This window comes from Carcharodon carcharias, chromosome 1, assembly GCF_017639515.1.
Source record: "Carcharodon carcharias isolate sCarCar2 chromosome 1, sCarCar2.pri, whole genome shotgun sequence".
Classification (NCBI taxonomy): domain Eukaryota; kingdom Metazoa; phylum Chordata; class Chondrichthyes; order Lamniformes; family Lamnidae; genus Carcharodon; species Carcharodon carcharias.
The window spans coordinates 189373548-189396219 of record NC_054467.1 but is presented as its reverse complement, the minus strand read 5'-3'; the positions used below and the strand labels follow the sequence as shown (position 1 = coordinate 189396219).

At 42.4% G+C, this 22672-nt stretch overlaps 1 protein-coding gene across 6 annotated transcripts in view; it reads right to left on the bottom strand.

Moving 5' to 3' along the window:
• The window catches only part of fancg (FA complementation group G), a 72398-nt gene that overhangs the window by 3570 nt on the left and 46156 nt on the right, over positions 1–22672 (bottom strand). For 5 of the 6 annotated variants that reach the window (XM_041195447.1, XM_041195455.1, XM_041195418.1 and 2 more), the window contains 7 exons: positions 20609–20775; positions 19886–19952; positions 17044–17429; positions 11229–11278; positions 2044–2103; positions 1786–1953; positions 680–821 (listed from right to left, as the gene is read on the bottom strand). In XM_041195447.1, coding sequence (XP_041051381.1) covers positions 680–821; positions 1786–1953; positions 2044–2103; positions 11229–11278; positions 17044–17429; positions 19886–19952; positions 20609–20775 — 1040 coding nt within the window. The remainder of the gene's footprint in view (positions 1–679; positions 822–1785; positions 1954–2043; positions 2104–11228; positions 11279–17043; positions 17430–19885; positions 19953–20608; positions 20776–22672) is intronic. The other variant, XM_041195428.1, reaches the window with a different exon arrangement.

Below are 22672 nucleotides of genomic sequence, written 5' to 3'. Positions count from 1 at the left end.
AATTGGGAACAGTGCTACGGCTTCGCACCCATTTGGAACAGCAGTGAGACTGACCAAATATTTCAGTGGATCCTTATTAATTGAAGAGCTAGGAGCCTTTCAACAAAATAGTCTTGGATGGAATCAGGTCTAGCTCCTGAGGTGAAAGGACAGCATACTAAATCACCACCCTTCTTTTTGAATTCATTATCAGGATATGGGTATTGCTGGCATTTACTGCCCACATCTACTTACCCTTGAGAAGTTGGTGTTATTTCTTTCTAGCGGCTTTCTGGGCCATTTCAAACGGCAATTAAAAGTTAATCACATTGCATGGGACTGAAGTTACATATAGGCCAAACTAGGCCAGAATGGCAAGTCATCGCACATAAAAGGCATCAGTAAGCCATTGCGTTCTTAAAACAATCCGGCTGATTTATGGCCACTTTTAATGGCGCCAGATTTTTATTAAACTGAATTCAAGTTCTGAAACTGCCATGGTGGGGTTTAACCAAGCATACTCTACATTTTTAGTTCAGGCGTCTGGATTACTGATTCATTAATAACCAGAAATATTGTGGGATACAGTAATGTAGTGGTTATGTTAAAGAGAATCTTAGGATTCCTTAAGTAAAACTTAATGTTCCAAGGTGCTTTAGACTTTCCTTTTAACACAATGTTTGAACTCAATTTTACTTACTTTAAGGTGTTCTCTTGCTGCAATTTTTCTGCTGCTGCTTTTGTCACTGAACTGTAGGATTTTAGCCAAAAAGAGACAGCTTCCTGCTTCCTTTTAAGTTTCCACAGTAGTTGTCCCAGAAGGTATAAGGTTTCACGACTATCTACAATTAAAACAGAATCCGCAAGGTTTTACAAGAAATATCCTCAATACTGGCTTTATAAGTGCTAGACAAAAGAGAGAAGCGGATAAACACAGCTTAGCTGGTCCTTTAAGGATTTACAAAGTGCTTACTTCTCAGGTTTTTTAAATATTTATGCTGCTGGCAACCTGTTTTTTAATTTATAATTAAAGAGCTGTTCTCAATGCTGCAAGCTAACTTGGAACTTATCTTCACTACAGGCACCACACTCAAGAGTAGCGATAGAGAACACAACCGCCCAAAATGTTTATAAGTTCATTCCAGGCTGCCAGTGGAATATGACTTAACAACAGCCACTCAGATTTACACAGTTACATAAAGGAGGTCACAAATGCATCGGTTGCTCGAGTCAATAATTTGTTCCCAATCCTTTTGCAGAACCAATGACAATATGACAGGGCACTACAAAATGAAAATTCCTCAAGGTTCAAGAACTCTTTAGTTGCACCTATGTTCTATGCCACCAGCCAACAGGAAAGCATCCCACCTCCTCATGCAGCTGGTATAACAAATCACATAGCTCCCATTCATGCCATCTTGTGAAAGCAACACAGCTTTCCAAAAATAACCTTTTCATACCACAATGTTAATTGTCACCATAATTTTATTCCAAACCACATGTGCAATGCTTCCAGCTAATATGTGTTCCCTTGGTTCAAATGTGGTTCTAGAATTTTAGAATTAATGTTGTTTCTAATCTCTGAAGATACGAATGCAGTTGATAAAACTATTTAAAAGGCCAAATAACAATTTTGATTTTATGAAGAAGGCTGGATTTATGCTGATCTTTATCAGCAAATGCATACACGAAAGGATACAGACCCACAAAATGCCATTAGCATGAAATATTGATGGTTGGCATGCAAGGGACAATCATTAATGTTTTATCATTGGAAACACAAACCAAGTTCCAAAAATAACGTACCAGGATAAACTTGTAGACTCAGCTGGAAATTTTGCAAAGCCTCTCGGTCCTGACCTCTTTCTGCCAGCTGCATTCCTTTCCCAGTAAAAGCCAATGATTTCAACTTTTGAAGGATTTCAAGCTCCGTCATGTTCTCTTTCAAGCTTTCAAGCTGATCATCAGGCACTCCTGTAAGATATACATTTAGAATAATTGATATTTGCAAATTTTATGCAGATGTATTTCATGATATTTGAAAGTTTTACATTGCTTGCTGACCTCCTGTGGCATTGCTCGTTGTGAGTGATAGGATTTGCTGTTTTCGAACATCGGAGGCAGCTTTGTCATGGGGAAGAACATTAGAATCATTGATTTACACTGACAGAACATTATTAAATTACATGATTTTTACTGGAGGCTTGGGGATTTAAATCTCCAACTTTGCCCACTATTCAATGAAGTACGTACTTGATTTTTAAATTATTAACATTTTCAAAGGTAAAAATACACAAGATAGTATGCAGGACACAAAGTCAGAGGCAGTTGTCTGATATTCAGCAACACTGGAGAGGAGGAATGGAGTTTAACTGTATGTCAGGCCGTCCTGGGCTTCAGTAACACAGTTAGATGATCCTGAGATTTGGCAAAAGTGGGACAGGACTCCGGAATTATGAGCATATGAAATAGGAGAAGTAGGCTATTCGGCCCATCGAACTGCTCCACCATTCAATAAGATCATGGCTGATCTCCTTGTATTACTAATTCCACATTCCTATCAACCCCTGATGACTTTTGATTCCCTTGCCTAACAAGAATCTATCTACAACAAGAACAGAATTACCTGGAAAAACTCAGCAGGTCTGGCAGCATCAGCGGAGAAGAAAAGAGTTGACGTTTCGAGTCCTCATGACCCTTCGACAGAACTTGAGTTCGAGTCCAGGAAAGAGCTGAAATATAAGCTGGTTTAAGGTGTGTGTGTGGGGGGTGGAGAGATAGAGAGACAGAGAGGTGGAGGGGGGGGGGGGGGTGGTTGTAGGGACAAACAAGCAGTGATAGAAGCAGATCATCAAAAGATGTCAACGACAATAGTACAATAGAACACATAGGTGTTAAAGTTAAAGTTGGTGATATTATCTAAACGAATGTGCTAATTAAGAATGGATGGTAGGGCACTCAAGGTATAGCTCTAGTGGGGTTTTTTTTATAATGGAAATAGGTGGGAAAAGGAAAATCTTTATAATTTATTGGAAAAAAAAAAGGAAGGGGGAAACAGAAAGGGGGTGGGGATGGGGGAGGGAGCTCACGACCTAAAGTTGTTGAATTCAATATTCAGTCCGGAAGGCTGTAAAGTCCCTAGGCGGAAGATGAGGTGTTGTTCCTCCAGTTTGCGTTGGGCTTCACTGGAACAATGCAGCAAGCCAAGGACAGACATGTGGGCAAGAGAGCAGGGTGGAGTGTTAAAATGGCAAGCGACAGGGAGGTTTGGGTCATTCTTGCGGACAGACCGCAGGTGTTCTGCAAAGCGGTCGCCCAGTTTACGTTTGGTCTCTCCAATGTAGAGGAGACCACATTGGGAGCAACGAATGCAGTAGACTAAGTTGGGGGAAATGCAAGTGAAATGTTACTTCACTTGAAAGGAGTGTTTGGGTCCTTGGATGGTGAGGAGAGAGGAAGTGAAGGGGCAGGTGTTGCATCTTTTGCGTGGGCATGGGGTTGTGCCATAGGAGGGGGTTGAGGAGTAGGGGGTGATAGAGGAGTGGACCAGGGTGTCCCGGAGGGAGCGATCCCTACGGAATGCCGATAAGGGGGGTGAAGGGAAGATGTGTTTGGTGGTGGCATCATGCTGGAGTTGGCGGAAATGGCGGAGGATGATTCTTTGAATGCGGAGGCTGGTGGGGTGATAAGTGAGGACAAGGGGGACCCTATCATGTTTCTGGGAGGGAGGAGAAGGCGTGAGGGCGGATGCGCGGGAGATGGGCCGGACACGGTTGAGGGCCCTGTCAACGACCGTGGGTGGAAAACCTCGGTTAAGGAAGAAGGAGGACATGTCAGAGGAACTGTTTTTGAATGTAGCATCATCGGAACAGATGCGACGGAGACGAAGGAACTGAGAGAATGGGATGGAGTCCTTACAGGAAGCGGGGTGTGAGGAGCTGTAGTCGAGATAGCTGTGGGAGTCGGTGGGTTTGTAATGGATATTGGTGGACAGTCTATCACCAGAGATTGAGACAGAGAGGTCAAGGAAGGGAAGGGAAGTGTCAGAGATGGACCACGTGAAAATGATGGAGGGGTGGAGATTGGAAGCAAAATTAATAAATTTTTCCAAGTCCTGACGAGAGCATGAAGCGGCACCGAAGTAATCATCGATGTACCGGAGAAAGAGTTGTGGAAGGGGGCCGGAGTAGGACTGCAACAAGGAATGTTCCACATACCCCACAAAGAGACAGGCATAGCTGGGGCCCATGCGGGTACCCATAGCCACACCTCTTATTTGGAGGAAGTGAGAGGAGTTGAAGGAGAAATTGTTCAGCGTGAGAACAAGTTCAGCCAGACGGAGGAGAGTAGTGGTGGATGGGGATTGTTCGGGCCTCTGTTCGAGGAAGAAGCTAAGGGCCCTCAGACCATCCTGGTGGGGGATGGAGGTGTAGAGGGATTGGACGTCCATGGTGAAGAGGAAGCGGTAGGGGCCAGGGAACTGGAAATTGTTGATGTGACGTAAGGTGTCAGAGGAATCACGGATGTAGGTGGGAAGGGACTGGACAAGGGGAGAGAGAAGGGAGTCAAGATAACGAGAAATGAGTTCTGTGGGGCAGGAGCAAGCTGAGACGATCGGTCTACCGGGGCAGTTCTGTTTGTGGATTTTGGGTAGGAGATAGAAGCGGGCCGTCCGAGGTTGGGCGACTATCAGGTTGGAAGCTGTGGGAGGGAGATCCCCAGAGGAGATGAGGTCAGTGACAGTCCTGGAAACAGTGGCTTGATGTCCAGTGGTGGGGTCATGGTCCAGGGAGAGGTAGGAGGAAGTGTCTGCGAGTTGATGCTCAGCCTCCGCGAGGTAGAGGTCAGTGCGCCAGACAACAACAGCACCACCCTTGTCAGCGGGTTTGATGACAATGTCAGGGTTGGACCTGAGAGAATGGAGTGCAGTAAGTTCAGAGAGAGACAGGTTAGAATGGGTGAGAGGAGCAGAGAAATTGAGACGACTAATGTCGCGCCGACAGTTCTCAATGAAAAGATCGAGAGAAGGTAAGAATCCAGAGGGAGGGGTCCAGTTGGAGGGAGAATATTGGAGATGGGTAAAAGGATCCGTTGAACTGGGAGAGGACTCCTGCCCAAAGAAGTGAGCCCGGAGACGAAGACGGCGGAAGAAGAGTTCAGTATCATGGCAAGCCCGAAATTCATTGAGGTGAGGGCGTAAGGGTATGAAACTAAGTCCTTTGCTGAGCACTGAACGTTCAGCATCGGAGAGGGGAAGGTCAGGGGGTATAGTGAATACACGGCTGGGGTTGGGACTGGAAGAAAGGGTGGGGACGGAGGGACAGGCAGGGGTGGAGGGTCCTAGATGGGTGTTGGTGTCGATGAGTTGTTGGAGCTTGCGTTCCTTAGCACTTGAGAGAAAGAGAAAAAGTTTCTTGTTGAGGCGTCGGATGAGCCGAAGGATAAAATGAAACTGGGGGCACGCGCAGCTTTGAAAAAGGGTATGGCGGTGCTGCTGGAGGGAGAGGTCGAGTGTGTTCATATGGCGGCGCATGGCACTGAGAGTGGATTTCAGAATGTGATGGGAACAGCAGTCCGAGAAACGTTTTATGTCCCGGAGATACCTGTAATCCTGGGTGGGTTCGAAACACGAGGGGTGGAATTTCAGTTGAAATCCACGTGGGGTAAGTCGGAGACAGAGACAGTCACTGAGAAAGGAGATATGGCTGTGAAAGCGGGTTTTAGTAAACACCTTGTCAAACACTAGGAGGGAAATAGAAAGCAATGAAGGTGAACAAGGCAACAGAGAGATACGGAAATCTTGTCGCAGAGAGGAACAGAACTTCTTCAAGGAGGTAGGCATTTCTTGAAGAGCAGTGGCAGTCAATTAAACACAGAGATAAAAACAAAAAAACTGCGGATGCTGGAAATCCAAAACAAAAACAGAATTACCTGGAAAAGCTCCCTCCCCCATCCCCACCCCCTTTCTGTTTCCCCCTTCCTTTTTTTTTCCAATAAATTATAAAGATTTTCCTTTTCCCACCTATTTCCATTATAAAAAAAACCCCACTAGAGCTATACCTTGAGTGCCCTACCATCCATTCTTAATTAGCACATTCGTTTAGATAATATCACCAACTTTAACTTTAACACCTATGTGTTCTATTGTACTATTGTCGTTGACATCTTTTGATGATCTGCTTCTATCACTGCTTGTTTGTCCCTACAACCACACCCCCCCCCTCCACCTCTCTGTCTCTCTATCTCTCCGCCCCCCACACACACACCTTAAACCAGCTTATATTTCAGCTCTTTCCTGGACTCGAACTCAAGTTCTGTCGAAGGGTCATGAGGACTCGAAACGTCAACTCTTTTCTTCTCCGCCGATGCTGCCAGACCTGCTGAGTTTTTCCAGGTAATTCTGTTTTTGTTTTGGATTTCCAGCATCCGCAGTTTTTTTGTTTTTATTTAAGAATCTATCTACCTCTGCCTTAAAAATATTCAGCGACCCCCGCCTCCAGAGGCAGAGTGTTCCAAAATTGCACAACCCTCAGTGAAAAGGATTTCTCCTCATCTCTGTCCTAGAAGTGTGTCCCCTAATTTTAAAACAGTGCCCCCACCCCCGCTCCAAGGGAGGCAGTGGCACACTGGTATTGTCACTGAATTGGTATTCTAGAGACCCAGGGTAATGCTCTGAAGACCCCGGTTCAAATCCCACCACAGCAGATGGTGAAATTTGAATTCAGTAAAAATCTGGAACTAAAAGTCTGTGATGACCACGAAACCATTGCCGATTGTCCATCTGGTTCACTAATGTCATTTAGGGAAGGAAATCTGCTGTCCTTATCTGGCCTGGCCTACATGTGACTCCAGATCTACAACATGTGGTTGACTCTTAAATGGCTTCTGAACAAGGGCAATTGGGAATGAGCAATAAATGCTGGCCTAGCCCATGAACATCCCATGAATTAATTAAAAAAAGTTCCAGCTCACTCAAGAGGAAACATCATTTCTGCATTCACCTTGTCAAGACCATTGAGGATCTTAAATACTTCAATCAAGTCACCTTCCTCTTCTAAACTCCAGTGGAAACAAGCCCAGCCAGTCCAGCCTATCCTCATAAGACAACCCACTCATTCCAGCTGTCAACCTAGTAAACCTCCTCTGAACTACCTCCAACACATTTACATCCTTCGCTAAATAAGGAGACCAAAGCCGCATACAGTATCCGAGACACAGTCTCACCAATGCCCTGTATAACTGAGGCATAACACCCTTACTTTTATGTTAATTCCTCTTGTAATAAAAGATAGCATTCTATTAGCCTTCTTAATTACTTGTTGTAGCTGTATACTGGCTTTTTGTGACTCATGCATGAGAATACCTCAATCCCTCTGCATCATGGAATTCTGCAGTTATTCTCCATTTAAGTAATACTCTGCTTTTTTATTCTTCCTGCCAAAGTGAACAACTTCACATTTTCCCATGTTATACTCCATCTGCCAGATTTTTGCCCACTCACTCAACCTATCTATGTCTGTCTGTAACCCCCTTATGTCCACTTCACAACATATTTTCCTACCTACATTTGTGTCAAATTTAGCTACCACGCCTTCACTCTCCTCATCTAAATCATTGGTATAAATTGTAAAAAGTTGAGGCCCCAGGGACTCCGCTCTTTACATCCTGCCAATAAGAAAATAACCTATTTATGTAGATTCACTGTCTTCTGCCTGCCAGCCAATCTTCTGTCTATGCTAATACATTACCCCCTACACCATGAGCTTTCATTTTCTGCAATAACCTTTTATGTGGCATCTTATCAAATGCCTTCTGGAAATCCAAGTACAGCATGTCTATTGGCTGAATCTTTTGGTTGTCTGGTCTGGCATTAACATAGAGGGGTAACCTACACACCAGCTATGGTTTTTTTCCCATTTTGTTACAGCTTTTGTGTCAGCTTTCTCCTACCATAACTCCTATGTCCACTTACATAGGCAAAACCCAATTATTATGGGTTTTGCCTAAGTAATCTGTCACTCTGATTAAAGATTCTGGCCATGAGTTTCTGAATAAATTGCTCAAAATGCTATCTGACTTTTTTTCCCCCAAATGCTATTTTTGTAATCAGTAAGTGAAATTTCTAGTATACAAAAAGGGTTTAAAGTAAAATTAACAATAATACGTTAAATACATCCACTGTCCCTTGTGTTCTTAATGCCTTCATTAAAACTTGAATTTGAAGATTCAGCCTCGATCAAAAGTCTAGACCTGGTATTTTTGTTCTGTGCTGAGAGTCAGGTGAATTTAAATTGTGTCATCTAACCATGTACAACACACCTAATTTCTCAAGGCATATGAGCATTGTTCAATTACTGATGTAATATGTTAGCAATTTTTGCACAATAACTTTTCAGAAGTAACTGAATAAAAGTTGAGGTTAAATTTCAAAACCTTTATTCGAGTACAATTAATATTGCTTTTTTTGAAGGTGTGTGTGTGTATGCATGTTAAAAAAAACTGATTACTCACCTGTTGCAAGTTTTGTTTTGCGTTGCATTAATGTCAGAAAATCTGTTCAGCTCAGGAGAGAGACTGCATTTCATTGCAAATTAGCATCTTTTCGCAAACGAAATAGTATAATTTTGAATCAAACAGCCTCTAAGTATCTCATCTAATTATCCTGTATTGCTGATAGGTAGAAAATATAAATACTGTAATTACTAACAGCTATCAGACAGAGTGAGAGAAGGAAGGACCAGGAAGAAGGAAAACAGACAGGTGGTGGAAAATGAAAGACAAATATTAAGAAAGGCATATAAGCAGTTCCTCCCTTCATTGTATTTTTTTCTTTAAGTGGAATTTTGAATGCAAACAAAACCTCTTCAAGGAAACTAAGACGGGAGGGCGGGGGAGGAGGAGGAATGGTGGAGAACAACTAGTTAAGGATGGAGGAGGATCCGGCTGCACACTGTCTTCCTCGGGAGAGTAAGTGGGGCAGAGGTGAATGGAGCATCAAGACTGAGGTACATGATAACAGAGTAAAGGAGAAGGGACAATACAGAAATTAAGATGGTGCTTCAAAGGGAAAATATAGGGGTGGTGATGGAGATAAGGGGCAGTAAGAATGAAAACTGATAGCAGGAAGGGGTAGGGAATGTAATAGGAACAAGACGGAGAGCACATTCAGTTGAGGGGGATGGGAAAATAGCTACTGAGACCACATTTTTCAAAAATAAACCCTAAAATTTTCTGAACATTATAAATCCCTCATGAAACCTCATCCCACCGGTGGATGAGATTCCTGGGGTGTGCATGTACCAGGATGGTGAGGGCACCAAAGTTTGGCTGCACTCAAAGTATGGGGTACAATGGGAGGATTGGGAAGGAGGTCCTTGAGTATGAGCATAACAAGAAAGATGGGCTGCCAGGATATTGGGACATCAGGAAGAGCTGCCAGGACTTGGAATCAGTGAGGATCTTTATATTTTTAAGTATCTAGTAGCTTTAATAAGGAAACTATTTTCAGTGGACTAATTATTCACATAATTCTAAGAGTTTTTGTTAACTTCATTCTTAGTTCCACAGTGCTGTCGTAAGTTATCATCCATGTAGCACTACACAGGGAAATTTTTTACACTACCAAGTCTCCAACAAGCAGGTGGTCATTCACATGGCTCAAGTCTGGATGACTGACTGACGTTGAATGCAATGTGTCCAAGTTCAGCAGCAAGGTGCCTGAAACATACCATCTATAAACATCAGGGCTCTAACAAATACTATGCCCCCTGAACCCCCACCAACCAAAACAACACCGAATGGTATAGATTGTTTAAACAGTAAAATATTCTGAAAAGCTTTTACCTTTCCAAACCACCTGCCACTGCCTCACCATACAGCTGTTTGCTACTTTTCTGCTTGATTGTCATGTCACATTAACTCTGGTTAGATATGTGAATATGGTGGGATTGAAACTCCCAAATCCAGTGATGCTCCTCTCACACTTGCCCACAGTAGCTGGGACAATTACCAGCATTTAGGTGAATTCCCAGCACTAGCCCAGGCTGTTTGAGCATTAAATAACCAGCTTCATGGATACATTTAGGTGTTTTCATTTTGTGCTCATTTTAAAAAATAGATAAATTATTTTCAGTTGTACACACTGACCTGAGTGAAAAAAAAGTGGTTGGAAACAATGCATGAAAAAAATCTGAACAATTTGACTGGTTAGTTTTATGGCACTAATTTTAGAAACAAAAGCTGAGGAGTTTGGTTTCGCAGGTTTCTGTTCCTCATTTTTGCCAACTGCAATTTATTCATCTGTTAGGAATCCTGCGACGAGTAACTCTTGTCTCCCCAAAGCCTGTCCACCATCTACAAGTCAGGAGTGTGATGGAATACTCCCCAGTTGCCTGATGAGTGCAGCTCCCACAACATTCAAGAAGCTTGACACCACCCAGGACAAAACAGCCTGCTTGACTGGCATCACATCCACAAACCCTCACTCCCTCCTCCACTGACGCACAGTAGCAGCAGTGTATACCATCTACAAGTTGCACTGTAGGAATTCACCAACGCTCTTTCAACAGCACCTTCCAAACCCACGGCCACTAACATCTAGAAGGACAAGGGCAGCAGATAGATGGGAACACCACCTGCAAGTTCCCCTCCAAATCACTCACCATCCTGACTTGGAAATATATTGCTGTTCCTTCACAGTCGTTGGGTCAAAATCCTGGAACTACCTTCCTAACAGCACTATGGGTGTACCTACACCACATGAACTGCAGCGGGTCAAGAAGGCACCTGCTCAAGGGCAACTAGGAATGGGCCCATCCGGCAAAGCCCACATCCCGTGAATGAATTAAAAAAAATGTTTCCAAGCTGATTGGTTGAATAACAAATAAGTTGCAATTTCAGCCATACACCATTTTTGTACTTGTGGATCTTTTACCACCCCACTTCCTATGGCTGCAGACTATTTAACTGAGTCCACAGTTATCATGTTACAACCTTGGTAGAAAAGTTCCTTTAAAGCATAAGCACACACAAACACAACCTTTTACTTTGTCACAGGATATCGCAAAGTATTTTGATTTCAAGAACAGGTTGATTTCCATAGTCAAAAATTGTACCAAACCTGACTATACTTTTGCTGGTGCTCAGATCATTTTGTGTTACACTTTAATTACTTTAAATATGTTTCGATGAGTAAATTTTTAAAAATTAATAAATAAAACTTCTGTTGAACTATACAGAATATATTTTACCTGTATCAGGAGGGCCAACAACTTGAACTTTAAGAAGTAAATTTACACACCTACAGAAAAAAATGCACACATCATTAATATGATCATACAATACTCAGCCATTAATGTAGAAATAACATACTACAAAGGATGGATATCCTTATTATAAATCATAATCCATAATAGTTTAGAATCATAGAATGATACACCAGAAAATGAAGCCATTCAGCCCATTGTGTCCATCCCAGTTCTGTGAAACAGCTATCCAATTAGTTGCATTTCTCTGTTCTATTCCAATCCCTGCAAACTTTTCTAGTTCAAGAATTTTGAAGGTTGCTAATGAATCTAGTTCCATCACCTTTTCAAGCAGTGCATTCCAGATCAGCATAACTCAATACGTAAATTATTTTTCCTCACATCACCTCTGGTTCTTTTGTCAATTACCTTAAATTTGTGCCTTCTGGTTACTGGCCATTCTGCCATTGAGAAAATTACTCTATTACTTATTTACTCTATGAAAACCATTCATGATTTTAAACACCTCTATCAAATCTCCCTATTAAACCAGACATAAACCATATACATTTAAATATAAAAAGTCTTCATGAAGCTTTTGTGCAAATGTACTTTCTAGAGAATCCCATTTTTAACAAAATACAGGAAGAAAATGCCATTTGGTCTGTCAAAGCCACACTCTCCAGCAGACAGTGTGCAGTTTACACTGTCATAGACTCTCATTACCTGTTTAACCTCTTCAATGAGATGAACAATCAAAGTAGAAAACTCCAAGACCTTTACAATGTAAAAATGAATTGCCAGTGGATTGAAGACAGAAAATCTCAAACAAGGCAAAAGATACATTTAATTAAGTCGAACTATGAAAATGACTGAAAAAAGCAGCAAAATTATCCAAGGTAAATACCAGAGATTTAAGAAAATTATACCCTGTTCATAAATAAGTAAAGCAATAAACATTGCATAATTGTACCAAATGCTGTCAAAAATATAGAAATAAGAATGAAACCTAATGAATCTCTCTTCTTCTGAATTAAGAGGCATAAATCAAGGGAGAAAGATGCTACTCAGATCGTGCCACAGCATTCAGCACCAAACCACCAAAGTGGAACAGACCATGAGAATGACCAGGATAAGATGGGATGACAACATAAAAGAGGGTGGGAGAAACGGGTGGGAGGGGGGAAGGGGAGGAGGACGGAGAAACCGAGGGAGTGGGTGAGTAACTGAGGGGAGGGGAAGGGAGAAACTGAGCAGCTCTGGAGAGAAACCCAAGTGAGTAGAGGTGTGGACGAAAACAAGGGAAGAAAATGGATCAGGCAGAGGAGGAACAAAAAAGGTGAAGAAGGGGTGAAAGGTTTTCGCTGCTATATTAAACAGAAAGGAGGTCATTGCACTATTAAAAGATACAAAGGGCTCCTTATCCAATACCTTCCAGTTGCAGCTCCTGGAAGCCCAGGTTCTGGAGTTGGAGTGGTGGCTGGGGACACTGTGGAGCATCCGCAAGGCAGAGAGTATCGTGTATAGCATGTATAGAGAGGTGGTCGCACTGCAGCCTAACAGTCCACAGGCAGGAAGGGAATGGGTGACCACCAGGCAAAGCAAGAGGACTAGGTAGGCATTGCAGGGATCTCCTGTGGCTATTCCCTTGCAAAACAGATATACTGCTTTGGTTGGGGGGAATGGCCTCTCAGGAGAAAGCAGCAACGGCCAAATTCGTTGCACCGCAGTTGGCTCTGCTGCACAGGGGAGGAATAAAAAGTGTGGGAATGCAATAGTTATAGGGGGATTCAATTGTAAGGGGAATAGATAGGTGTTTCTGTGGCCGCAAACGAGACTCCAGGATGGTATGTTGCCTCCCTGGTGCTAGGGTCAAAGATGCTTCAGAGCGGCTAAGAGGACATTCTGAAGGGGGAGGGTGAATAGCCAGTGGTCGTGGGACACATTGGTACAAACGACATATGTAAAACAAGGGATGAGGTCCTAAAAGCAGAATATAGAGAGTTAGGAAGTAAGTTGAAAAGTAGGACCTCAAGGTAGTGATCTCAGGATTACTACCAGTGCCACGTGCTAGTCAGAGTAGAAATAGCAGGATATTTTGGATGAATATGTGGCTGAACAGATGGTGTGAAGGGGAGGGTTTCAGATTCCTGGGGCTGGTTCTGTGGGAGGTTGGACCAGTACAAACTGGACGGGTTACACCTGGGCAGGACGGGACTGATGTCTTCGGGGGAACATTTGCTAGAGTGGTTGGGGAGGGTTTAAACTAAAATGGCAGGGGGATGGGAACCTATGCAAGGAGTCAGAGGAAGGGCAATCAAAGACAAGAACAAAAGACAGAAAGGGGAATAAGAAAAGTGATAGTCGGAGAAATCAAGGGCAAGAATCAAACAGGGCCTCAGTGAAAAATAGTGGGAACGGGACAAGTAATGTTAAAAAGACAAGCCTTAAGGCTTTGTGCCTTAACGCGAAGAGCATTCGCAATAAAGTGGATGAATTAACCACGCAAATAGATGTAAACATGTATGATATAGTCAAGATTACAGAGACATGGCTGCAGGGTGACCAGGGATGGGAACTGAACATCCAGGGGTATTCAGTATTTAGGAAGGACAGACAAAAAGGAAAAGGTGGTGGAGTTGCATTGCTGGTTAAAGAGGAAATTAATGCAATAGTGAGGAAAGATATTAGCTCTGACAATGTGGAATCTGTATGGGTAGAGCTGAAAAACACTAAGGGGCAAAAAACGTTAGTGGGGGTTGTTTATAGACCCCCAAACTGTAGTGGTGATTTTGGGAATGGCATTGAACAGGAAATTAGAGCCGCATGTAATAAAGAAACATCTGTAATTATGGGTGACTTTAATCTGCATATAGATTGGGCAAATCAAATTAGTAACAATACCATAGAGGAGGAATTCCTGGAGTGTATATGGGATGTTTTTCTGGACCAATACATTGAGGAACCAACGAGAGAACAGGCCATCTTCAACTGGGTATTGTGTAATGACAAAGGAATAATTAACAATCTAGTTGTGCAAGGCCCCTTGGGGATGAGCGATCATAATATGATAGAATTTTTCATCAAGATGGAAAGTGATGTAGTTGATTCTGAGACTTGGGTCCTGAATCTTAATAAAGGAAACTATGATGGTATGAGGCGCAAGTTGGCTATGATGGATTGGGAAACATTATTTAAAAAGGATGACGGTGGATAGGCAATGGCAAACATTCAAAGAGCACATGGGTGAACTGCAACAATTGTTTATTCCTGCCTGGTGCAAAAGTAAAACAGGAAAGGTGGCCAAACCATGGCTTACAAGGGAAATTAGAGACAGTATTAGACGCAAGGAAAAGACATACAAATTGGCCAGAAAAAACAACAAACCTGAGGATTGGGAGCAGTTTCGAATTCAGCAAAGGAGGACCAAGGGATTGATTAAGAAGGGGAAAAGAGAGTACGAGAGTAAGCTTGCAGGGAACATAAAAACTGACTGTAAAAGTTTCTATTGGTAAATGAAGAGAAAAAGATTGGTGAAGACAAATGTGGGTCCCTTACAATCAGAAACAGGGGAATTTATAATAGGGAACAAAGAAATGGCTGATCAACTAAATACATACTTTGGTTCTGACTTCACAAAGGAGGACACTGATAACATACCAGAAATGTTGGGGAACACAGGATTTAGTGAGAGGGAGGAACTGAAAGAAATCAGTATTAGTAGGGAAATGGTGTTGGGGAAATTGATGGGATTGAAGGCCGATAAATCCCCAGGGCCTGATAATCTTTATCCCAGAGTACTTAAGGAAGTGGCCCTAGAAATAGTGGATGCATTGGTGGTCATCTTCCGAGATTCTATAGGCTCTGGAACAGTTCCTACAGATTGGAGGGTAGCTAACATTACCGCATTATTTAAAAAAGGAGGCTGAGAGAAAACACGGAATTATAGACCAGTCAGCCTGACGTCGATAGTGGGGAAATTCTAGAGTCCATTATAAAAGATTTAATAGTTGAGCATGTGGAAAACAGTGGCAGAATCGGACAGAGTCAGCATGGATTTATGAAAGGGAAATCATGCTTGACAAATCTACTGGAATTTTTTGAGAATGTAACTAGTAGAGTTGATGAGGAGGAACCAGTGGATGTGGTTTATTTGGACTTTCAGAAGGCTTTCGACAAGGTCTCACATAAGAGATTGGCGTGTAAAATTAAAAGCACGTGGGATTGGGGGTAGTGTATTGAGATGGATAGAAAACTGGTTGGCAGACAGGAAACAAAGAGTAGGAATAAACGGGTCTTTTTCCAAATGGCAGGCAATGACTAGTGGGGTACGCAGGGATCAGTGCTAGGACCCCAGTTATTCACAATATATATTAACGATTTAGATGAGGGAATTAAATGTAATATCTCCAAATTTGCAGATGACACAAAACTGGGTGGGAGGGTGAGCTGTGAGGAGGATGCAGAGATGTTTCAGTGTGATTTGGACAAGCTGAGTGAGTGGGCAAATGCATGACAGATGTAGTATAATGTGGATAAATGTGAGGTTATCCATTTTGATAGCAAAAACAGGAAGGCAGATTATTATCTGAATGGCTATAAATTGAGAGAGGGGAATGTGTAACGAGACCTGGGTGTCCTTATACACCAGTCGCTGAAAGTAAGCTTGCAGGTGCATCAGGCGGTAAAGAAGGCAAATGGTATGTTGGCCTTCATAGCCAAAGGATTCGAGTACAGGAACAGGGATGTCTTGCTGCAATTGTACAGGGCCTTGCTGAGACCACACCTGGAATATTGTGCGCAGTTTTGGTCTCCTTATCTGAGGAAGGATGTACTTGTTACAGAGGGAATGCAACGAAAGTTTACCCGACTGATTCCTGGGATGGCGGGCCTGACATATGAGGAGAGATTCAGTCGATTAGGATTATATTTGCTGGAGTTCAGAAGAATGAGGGGGGATCTCATAGAAACCTATAAAATTCTAACAGGACTAGACAAGGTAGATGCAGGAAGGATGTTCCCGATGGTGGGGGAGTCCAGAACCCCGGGTTACAGTCTGAGGATATGAGGTAGACCATTTAGGACTGAGATGAGGAGAAATTTCTTCACCCAGAGTGGTGAGCCTGTGGAATTCGTTACCACAGAAAGTAGCTGAGACCAAAACATTATATGTTTTCAAGAGGGAGTTAGATATAGTTCTTGGGGCGAAAGGGATCAAAGTGTATGGGAAGAAAGCGAGAGCAGACTATTGAGTTGGATGATCAGCCATGATTATAATGAATGGCACAGCAGGCTCGAAGAGCTGAATGGCCTACTCCTGCTCCTAGTTTCTATGTAACTCCTGAAGAATAATTCGTAGCAACAGAGTTTGTTTGCACTAAAGGAAAGGGGACCTTCTTGAACTGAATCCTAAGAACTGTAAAAGAATGCACTTAAAAATGAGTGGCCTGGGCTGAAGCTCAAAACAGGGGAAGGTGAGTGAGGACTTTGAAAGTTTTAACTCTCTGAGGATGGTGAATTGCTGCGCAATCGAAAGTTGATAAAATGAGCAATTTTAAGAATAAGTTGGACAGGCCCTTGCCAAGAGAAAAATCAATCAAAGGAGATCAGGATTTAATTATGTTTTGTCTTTAAACTCGGAGGCTGGTTAGTTGGACCAAAATAACCTTTTCCACTCCTGTATATTTCTATTTTCCTAGGCTACCAAGCAATGTAAAACTTACTATGACAAAGTAGTATGGAATATCAGCAAACACTTTCCACTTGGCATTATATAACTTGCAATCCTGTACAAGATAATACACTTATAACACCAACTCACCGACTAAAATTAGTAATTGACTCCTTATTATTTCTCAAGAGAGCAAAAGCTTGTCCTTGATATAAAAATGCAGTTGCTGCCCATAAAATATAATTAAGGGTTTCTTTCTTCTTTGTGCAAAGTGTTTGTGACTCACTGAAGCAATTCAAAAGAGAGCTCTGACAACTGGTGTTGATTTCAGTCCCTTCTGAGCAATTACGAGGCAGCCATTCATTAACTCTAATTTCAAATGTCAATTTTTCTGAAATTAAACTTGACATTTTGCTGGCAATTTCCTCACAAACAGTGATGACATCATTATGCCTTTGACATTGCAGGAGAGCTACTGCTGCTTCCAAATAGATTTCAGGAACTCTAGGAACGGTGTGATCTGCTACAAGAAATACCTATGAAAAAGCACAATATAATTAAAAATTGAAAACAATGATGAATTCTTAACCCTAGACACAGCAAAGCTTGTTCAAAGCAGCCAATGGGAGCTCACTCATCAACTCCCACTAGAAAGGAAAGACAAAGGCAGAGAAAGACAGAGTGGAAAGAGAAGCAAAAATCAGTCAAGTAAGAATAGCAGATTAGAAGAGAGAGATAGACAGAAGATAGATTCGAACAGTAATAGAAAGGAAGTAGAAACAGTTAACAAAATGAGCATATTCTCAGACTTAGAATGTGCAAGACAACAGGAGATATTATTAAAACAGAACATGCTGTCACCTGTAAACATCTTTTATGGATGTTTCGAACTTAAATGTGCCCACCCCAATGTTACAGCTGGTTAAGTATGCTCTGTTGTGTTTTAATAGGATTTTCCTGTTATTGTAACATTTCTGCTGAAATAGTTCCAGGAATAGTTTGTTTGCATGAAGTTTCTAGTCAGAATAGAGTTTTCCAGTCATCTTTGTAAAGGTAACAAAGGCATTTAAAGACTAAATTCTCCTTTTAAATACAATTTTTATAATTGTGTTTTTAAAAAAAGTTTTGTTCCTTTACATGTTTTGTGGGACAATATCACTATTTATCCCAATGGACATTTTCAGGGCTTCTTTGTTCCACTGCTGTTATTGTGTGCATCCCATGTCCCTGCCCTGATGCAGCCATCACATTCCTTTTCTTGTAACCTCCTCCTCCTCCCCTCAAGCAGCTCCAGTAGCTTCTCCTGGCACTTCCCGTATCCTGATTCAGCTGTAGGTGCAATATTGCACCTTCCCCAGTAGCTACTTTACCATCCAACTGTCATCTTGCTTACCCTCCTCAAAAGCTGCTGTTCCTTGCCCAAGCCTGGCTCAACCCCAGCTGTGCACCGGGTCCTAATTTTGGCTTCCAAAACAGATTCCTGTCTTCCCAGCTCCACTGTTGAGCTATTAGTCTGTTCTGGGCCAATGACGTTCCCCAACCTTCCACATCACCACCACCATCCCCCAACCCAATTTCTGGTCCATTATCACCCCTTGATGTTCCTCAGCCCATTGGCAGCACCAATTTGACAGTCCTGACCCTAATCCCAAGCACCTGCTAGTTGACCAGTCTCTCTGCTGCCTGCACGACTGCCTATCCTGTGAATAAGCAATTTCAATTCATGCTCCCATGACTGACATGACAAGTCAAATCATACTAATGAATTGTTTCAATGAGGGCTCACAGGTAACAAATGCATTTTTGAATTGACTTCACCTTCATTTGTTATGCTCCCCATTCCCTCCTGCCCCATTTTTACTCCAGTTGTCATTCTCCCCTTCTTGACACCCTGTCATTCCCTTCTACCTCACCTTCCCAATTTACTGTTCGTTTTCTCTCTCCCTCTCACCACTCCTCACGCCCTCCTCTGGTCATACTTATCTTACCAGTAGGTTTCAGTTCTTCTCTGCTGGACTTAGTTACTCTCCTGGTTGATCTTTATCATCCTTCTGGTTAAGTTAGGCCTTTATTCATTAGAGTTTAGAAGAATGAGGGGTGATCATATTGAAAGATTTTGAGGGGGCTTGACAGGGTAGATGTTGAGAAGATGTTTCCACTAGTGGGGGAATCTCAAACTAGGGGGCATAATTACAGAATAAAGGGACACTCATTTAAAACTGAGGTGCGAAGGAATTTCTTCTCTGAGGGTAGTGAATGTCTGGAATTCTCTACCCCTGAGGGTTGTGGAGGCTAGATCACTGAAAGTATTTAAAGAGGAGAGAGATAGATTTTTGAAATATCAAGGAGTTTTGAAATATCGAGGGCTGGCATGAGGCCTGGGATAGATCAGCCATGATCTTATTGAATGGCAGGGGCCGAATGGCCTACTCCTGCACCTATTTCTTATGTTCTTGTCTTGCACAATGTTCCATTGATTTATCCTCCCCTAACAGTCTTCAACTCTATTCTCTCATTCCCCTACCTCTAATGTTGCTTCATCTTCTCCCTTGGTTGACTTCGGACTCCTCTCCTACCCCACCCCATAATCCTGTTCTACCTATCCTCTACCTTCCCCCTAGTGCTTGCCTCTATACCCTTTACTTTCCTACAGTCTCCAATTGGACTCTGCCTTTTCCTTCAGCTTATGATTGCCAATGTTCAGTATTTCTTTAGCCCTAATCCACTTATACACCCTCCCCTAAATAACCCTACCTGATCTTAAGACTTTGTCATTGTTTTCCATATACAATACCAAGGAAGATCTATAGAGATTAATGGTAAGGACAGAAATTGCCATTGTCCATTCAGATTGAGGACTGAGCTTGTACATAGTTCATTTAACAAAGCATCTTCTTGAGCAACATCTGTTCCCAGGATCTTTATTCACTAAATCCTAAACAAAAATCATGCAGATATCTAACGTACCACCAAACATTTTTAAATGACTCACTTCCTGCTGGGATCCCTCCAGAAATGAAGCCAGTAGATCAAGGTAATGTTCCGCTGCCTCTTCAACTCTGAACAAAATTGCAGAAAGTGAAACTGAATCTAAAAACCATCAAAATAAATTAGCCCTTTCAGAGACAAAAACATTCCCTAGGTGGCTCAACGATTGTGTTCCATGAGCTGATTCAGATGGGGAACACTGCTGATTGAATTCCTAAGCTAAGTCAAGTCTCAGTTTGAGCATTAATAGGAATATATTTGACCTCCATCCTAGTGGGTTATAGTTTGGAAAGTCTCCAGCTCCTGATCACTTCTGATTACTTCACCTTTTAGTCCGTGTATTCAAACAGCTGATACATCCAGGCTTAAACATGGATCATTGCAACTTGGGCAGGGACCAAAGGATAGCTGCTGCCCATAGAATTGTAACCCAGCAAGAAGTCAATGCCTCCAGGAAAAAGGAGGAAAAATAGTTGAATATTTAATTTTTGATCTTGAGCTGCAAATCTGAAGTATATTTCACGTGAATCAACCTTCCATTCACAGAAGAAGCTTCAGCACCTCATGTTGCATTTATTCTTGGAATGTAGGCATCACTGTCCACCCACCACTGGCATTAATTGCCCACTCCTGGGTGCCCTAAGAAGGTGGTGCAGACTGCCTTTCTGAATCATTGCAAACCATTTTTTCATATACTGCCTATATAATAGGAATTTTGTAACAGTACCTTCCTATCTGGAGAAACCTTCTGGCAAGGGTGTGTTTTACATGCACCTGGTTTACACCGGTCAACAGATGACATGTTGCAGGAATCCTTGTGAGCTGTTCAGGTCGGATCAGAAATTGAGAATCAACATGATTGCCAGCTTTAAACTGATCACAACTTTCCAAAGCCTAGAAAAGAAAATTCCGCATTTCAGTTCACTGCTGTTTAACTTTGAACTCTATAGAAGTTACGCAGCACTAATTCAATCTTAGTGTAAGTTATAGTGTGGGAGGGTATTATTAATTGGACATAGAAAATGGACATGGAGTAAAAAGGCCTGGACTGCATATATTTATATCCTGATCATAGCTTCATGCCACAATCAATCATGTATTTATTAGCTACTCATAACCAAACATTTTTCTTAAGCTTTAAAGCAAATAGAATGAGAGCTCATTTTAAGAGTTACGGATACAAAATTTCAGACTCGATATTTTATAGCACATAAAGAGGCCACTCAAGCCAAATGCACCTGTGCTGATTTCACTGGAAAGTCCCAATTGCCTGCCCTTTATCATATTTTTGATTGACATTTTTTTTCAAACATTCATCCACCTCCCTTTTAAAAGTTATTTATAGATTCTACTTTGATTATTGTTTCTGGTCAGGCTTTCCATGTCCAAACCCGCTTTTTTATGGGAACAGTTGTTGTTTTCTAAGGACGTAGATCAATTAGGAACTGAGAGCTTGTTATTGGTAGCACTCTTGAGTCAGAGGGTAATGGATTCAAATCACAATCCAGAACTTTTGTGCACACCATCTGAGCAGATGCTATAGTGCAATATTGTCACATTACAAGAGGCACTTCTGGCACTTTTAGGCCTTATTTCCACATACATGAGGCACATCATCTGTGCCTTAACCACTTTAAGCGATCCCTCCTTCCCAATATGGTAAAAAGCATTGCCTAGAGATCAAACTGAAACTCTGGTAACTGCAGAGATAAAAACAAAAAAACTGCGGATGCTGGAAATCCAAAACAAAAACAGAATTACCTGGAAAAACTCAGCAGGTCTGGCAGCATCGGCGGAGAAGAAAAGAGTTGACATTTCGAGTCCTCATGACCTTTCGACAGAACTTGAGTTTGAGTCCAAGAAAGAGTTGAAATATAAGCTGGTTTAAGGTGTGTGTGTGTGTGTGTGTGTGTGTGTGTGTGTGTGTGTGTGGGGGGGGGGGGGGGGGGGGGGGGGGGGGGGGGGGGGGGGGGGGGGGGGGGGGGGGCGGAGAGAGAGAGAGAGAGAAGTGGAGGGGGTTGGTGTGGTTGTAGGGACAAACAAGTAGTGATAGAAGCAGATCATCAAAAGATGTCACCAACAATAGAACAAAAGAACACATAGGTGTTAAAGTTGGTGATATTATCTAAACGAATGTGTAATTAAGAATGGATGGTAGGGCACTCAAGGTATAGCTCTAGTGGGGGTGGGGAGAGCATAAAAGATTTTAAAATATTTAAAAATAATGGAAATAGGTGGGAAAAGAAAAATCTATATAATTTATTGGAAAAAAAAGGAAGGGGGAAACAGAAAGGGGGTGGGGATGGGGGAGGGAGCTCAAGACTAAAGTTGTTGAATTCAATATTCAGTCCGGAAGGCTGTAAAGTGCCTAGTCGGAAGATGAGGTGTTGTTCCTCCAGTTTGCGTTGGGCTTCACTGGAACAATGCAGCAAGCCAAGGACAGACATGTGGGCAAGAAAGCAGGGTGGAGTGTTAAAATGGCACGCGACAGGGAGGTTTGGGTCATTCTTGCGGACAGACCGCAGGTGTTCTGCAAAGCGGTCGCCCAGTTTACGTTTGGTCTCTCCAATGTAGAGGAGACCACATTGGGAGCAACGAATGCAGTAGACTAAGTTGGGGGAAATGCAAGTGAAATGCTGCTTCACTTGAAAGGAGTGTTTGGGTCCTTGGACGGTGAGGAGAGAGGAAGTGAAGGGGCAAGTGTTGCATCTTTTGCGTGGGCATGGGGTGGTGCCATAGGAGAGGATTGAGGAGTACGGGGTGATGGAGGAGTGGACCAGGGTGTCCCGGA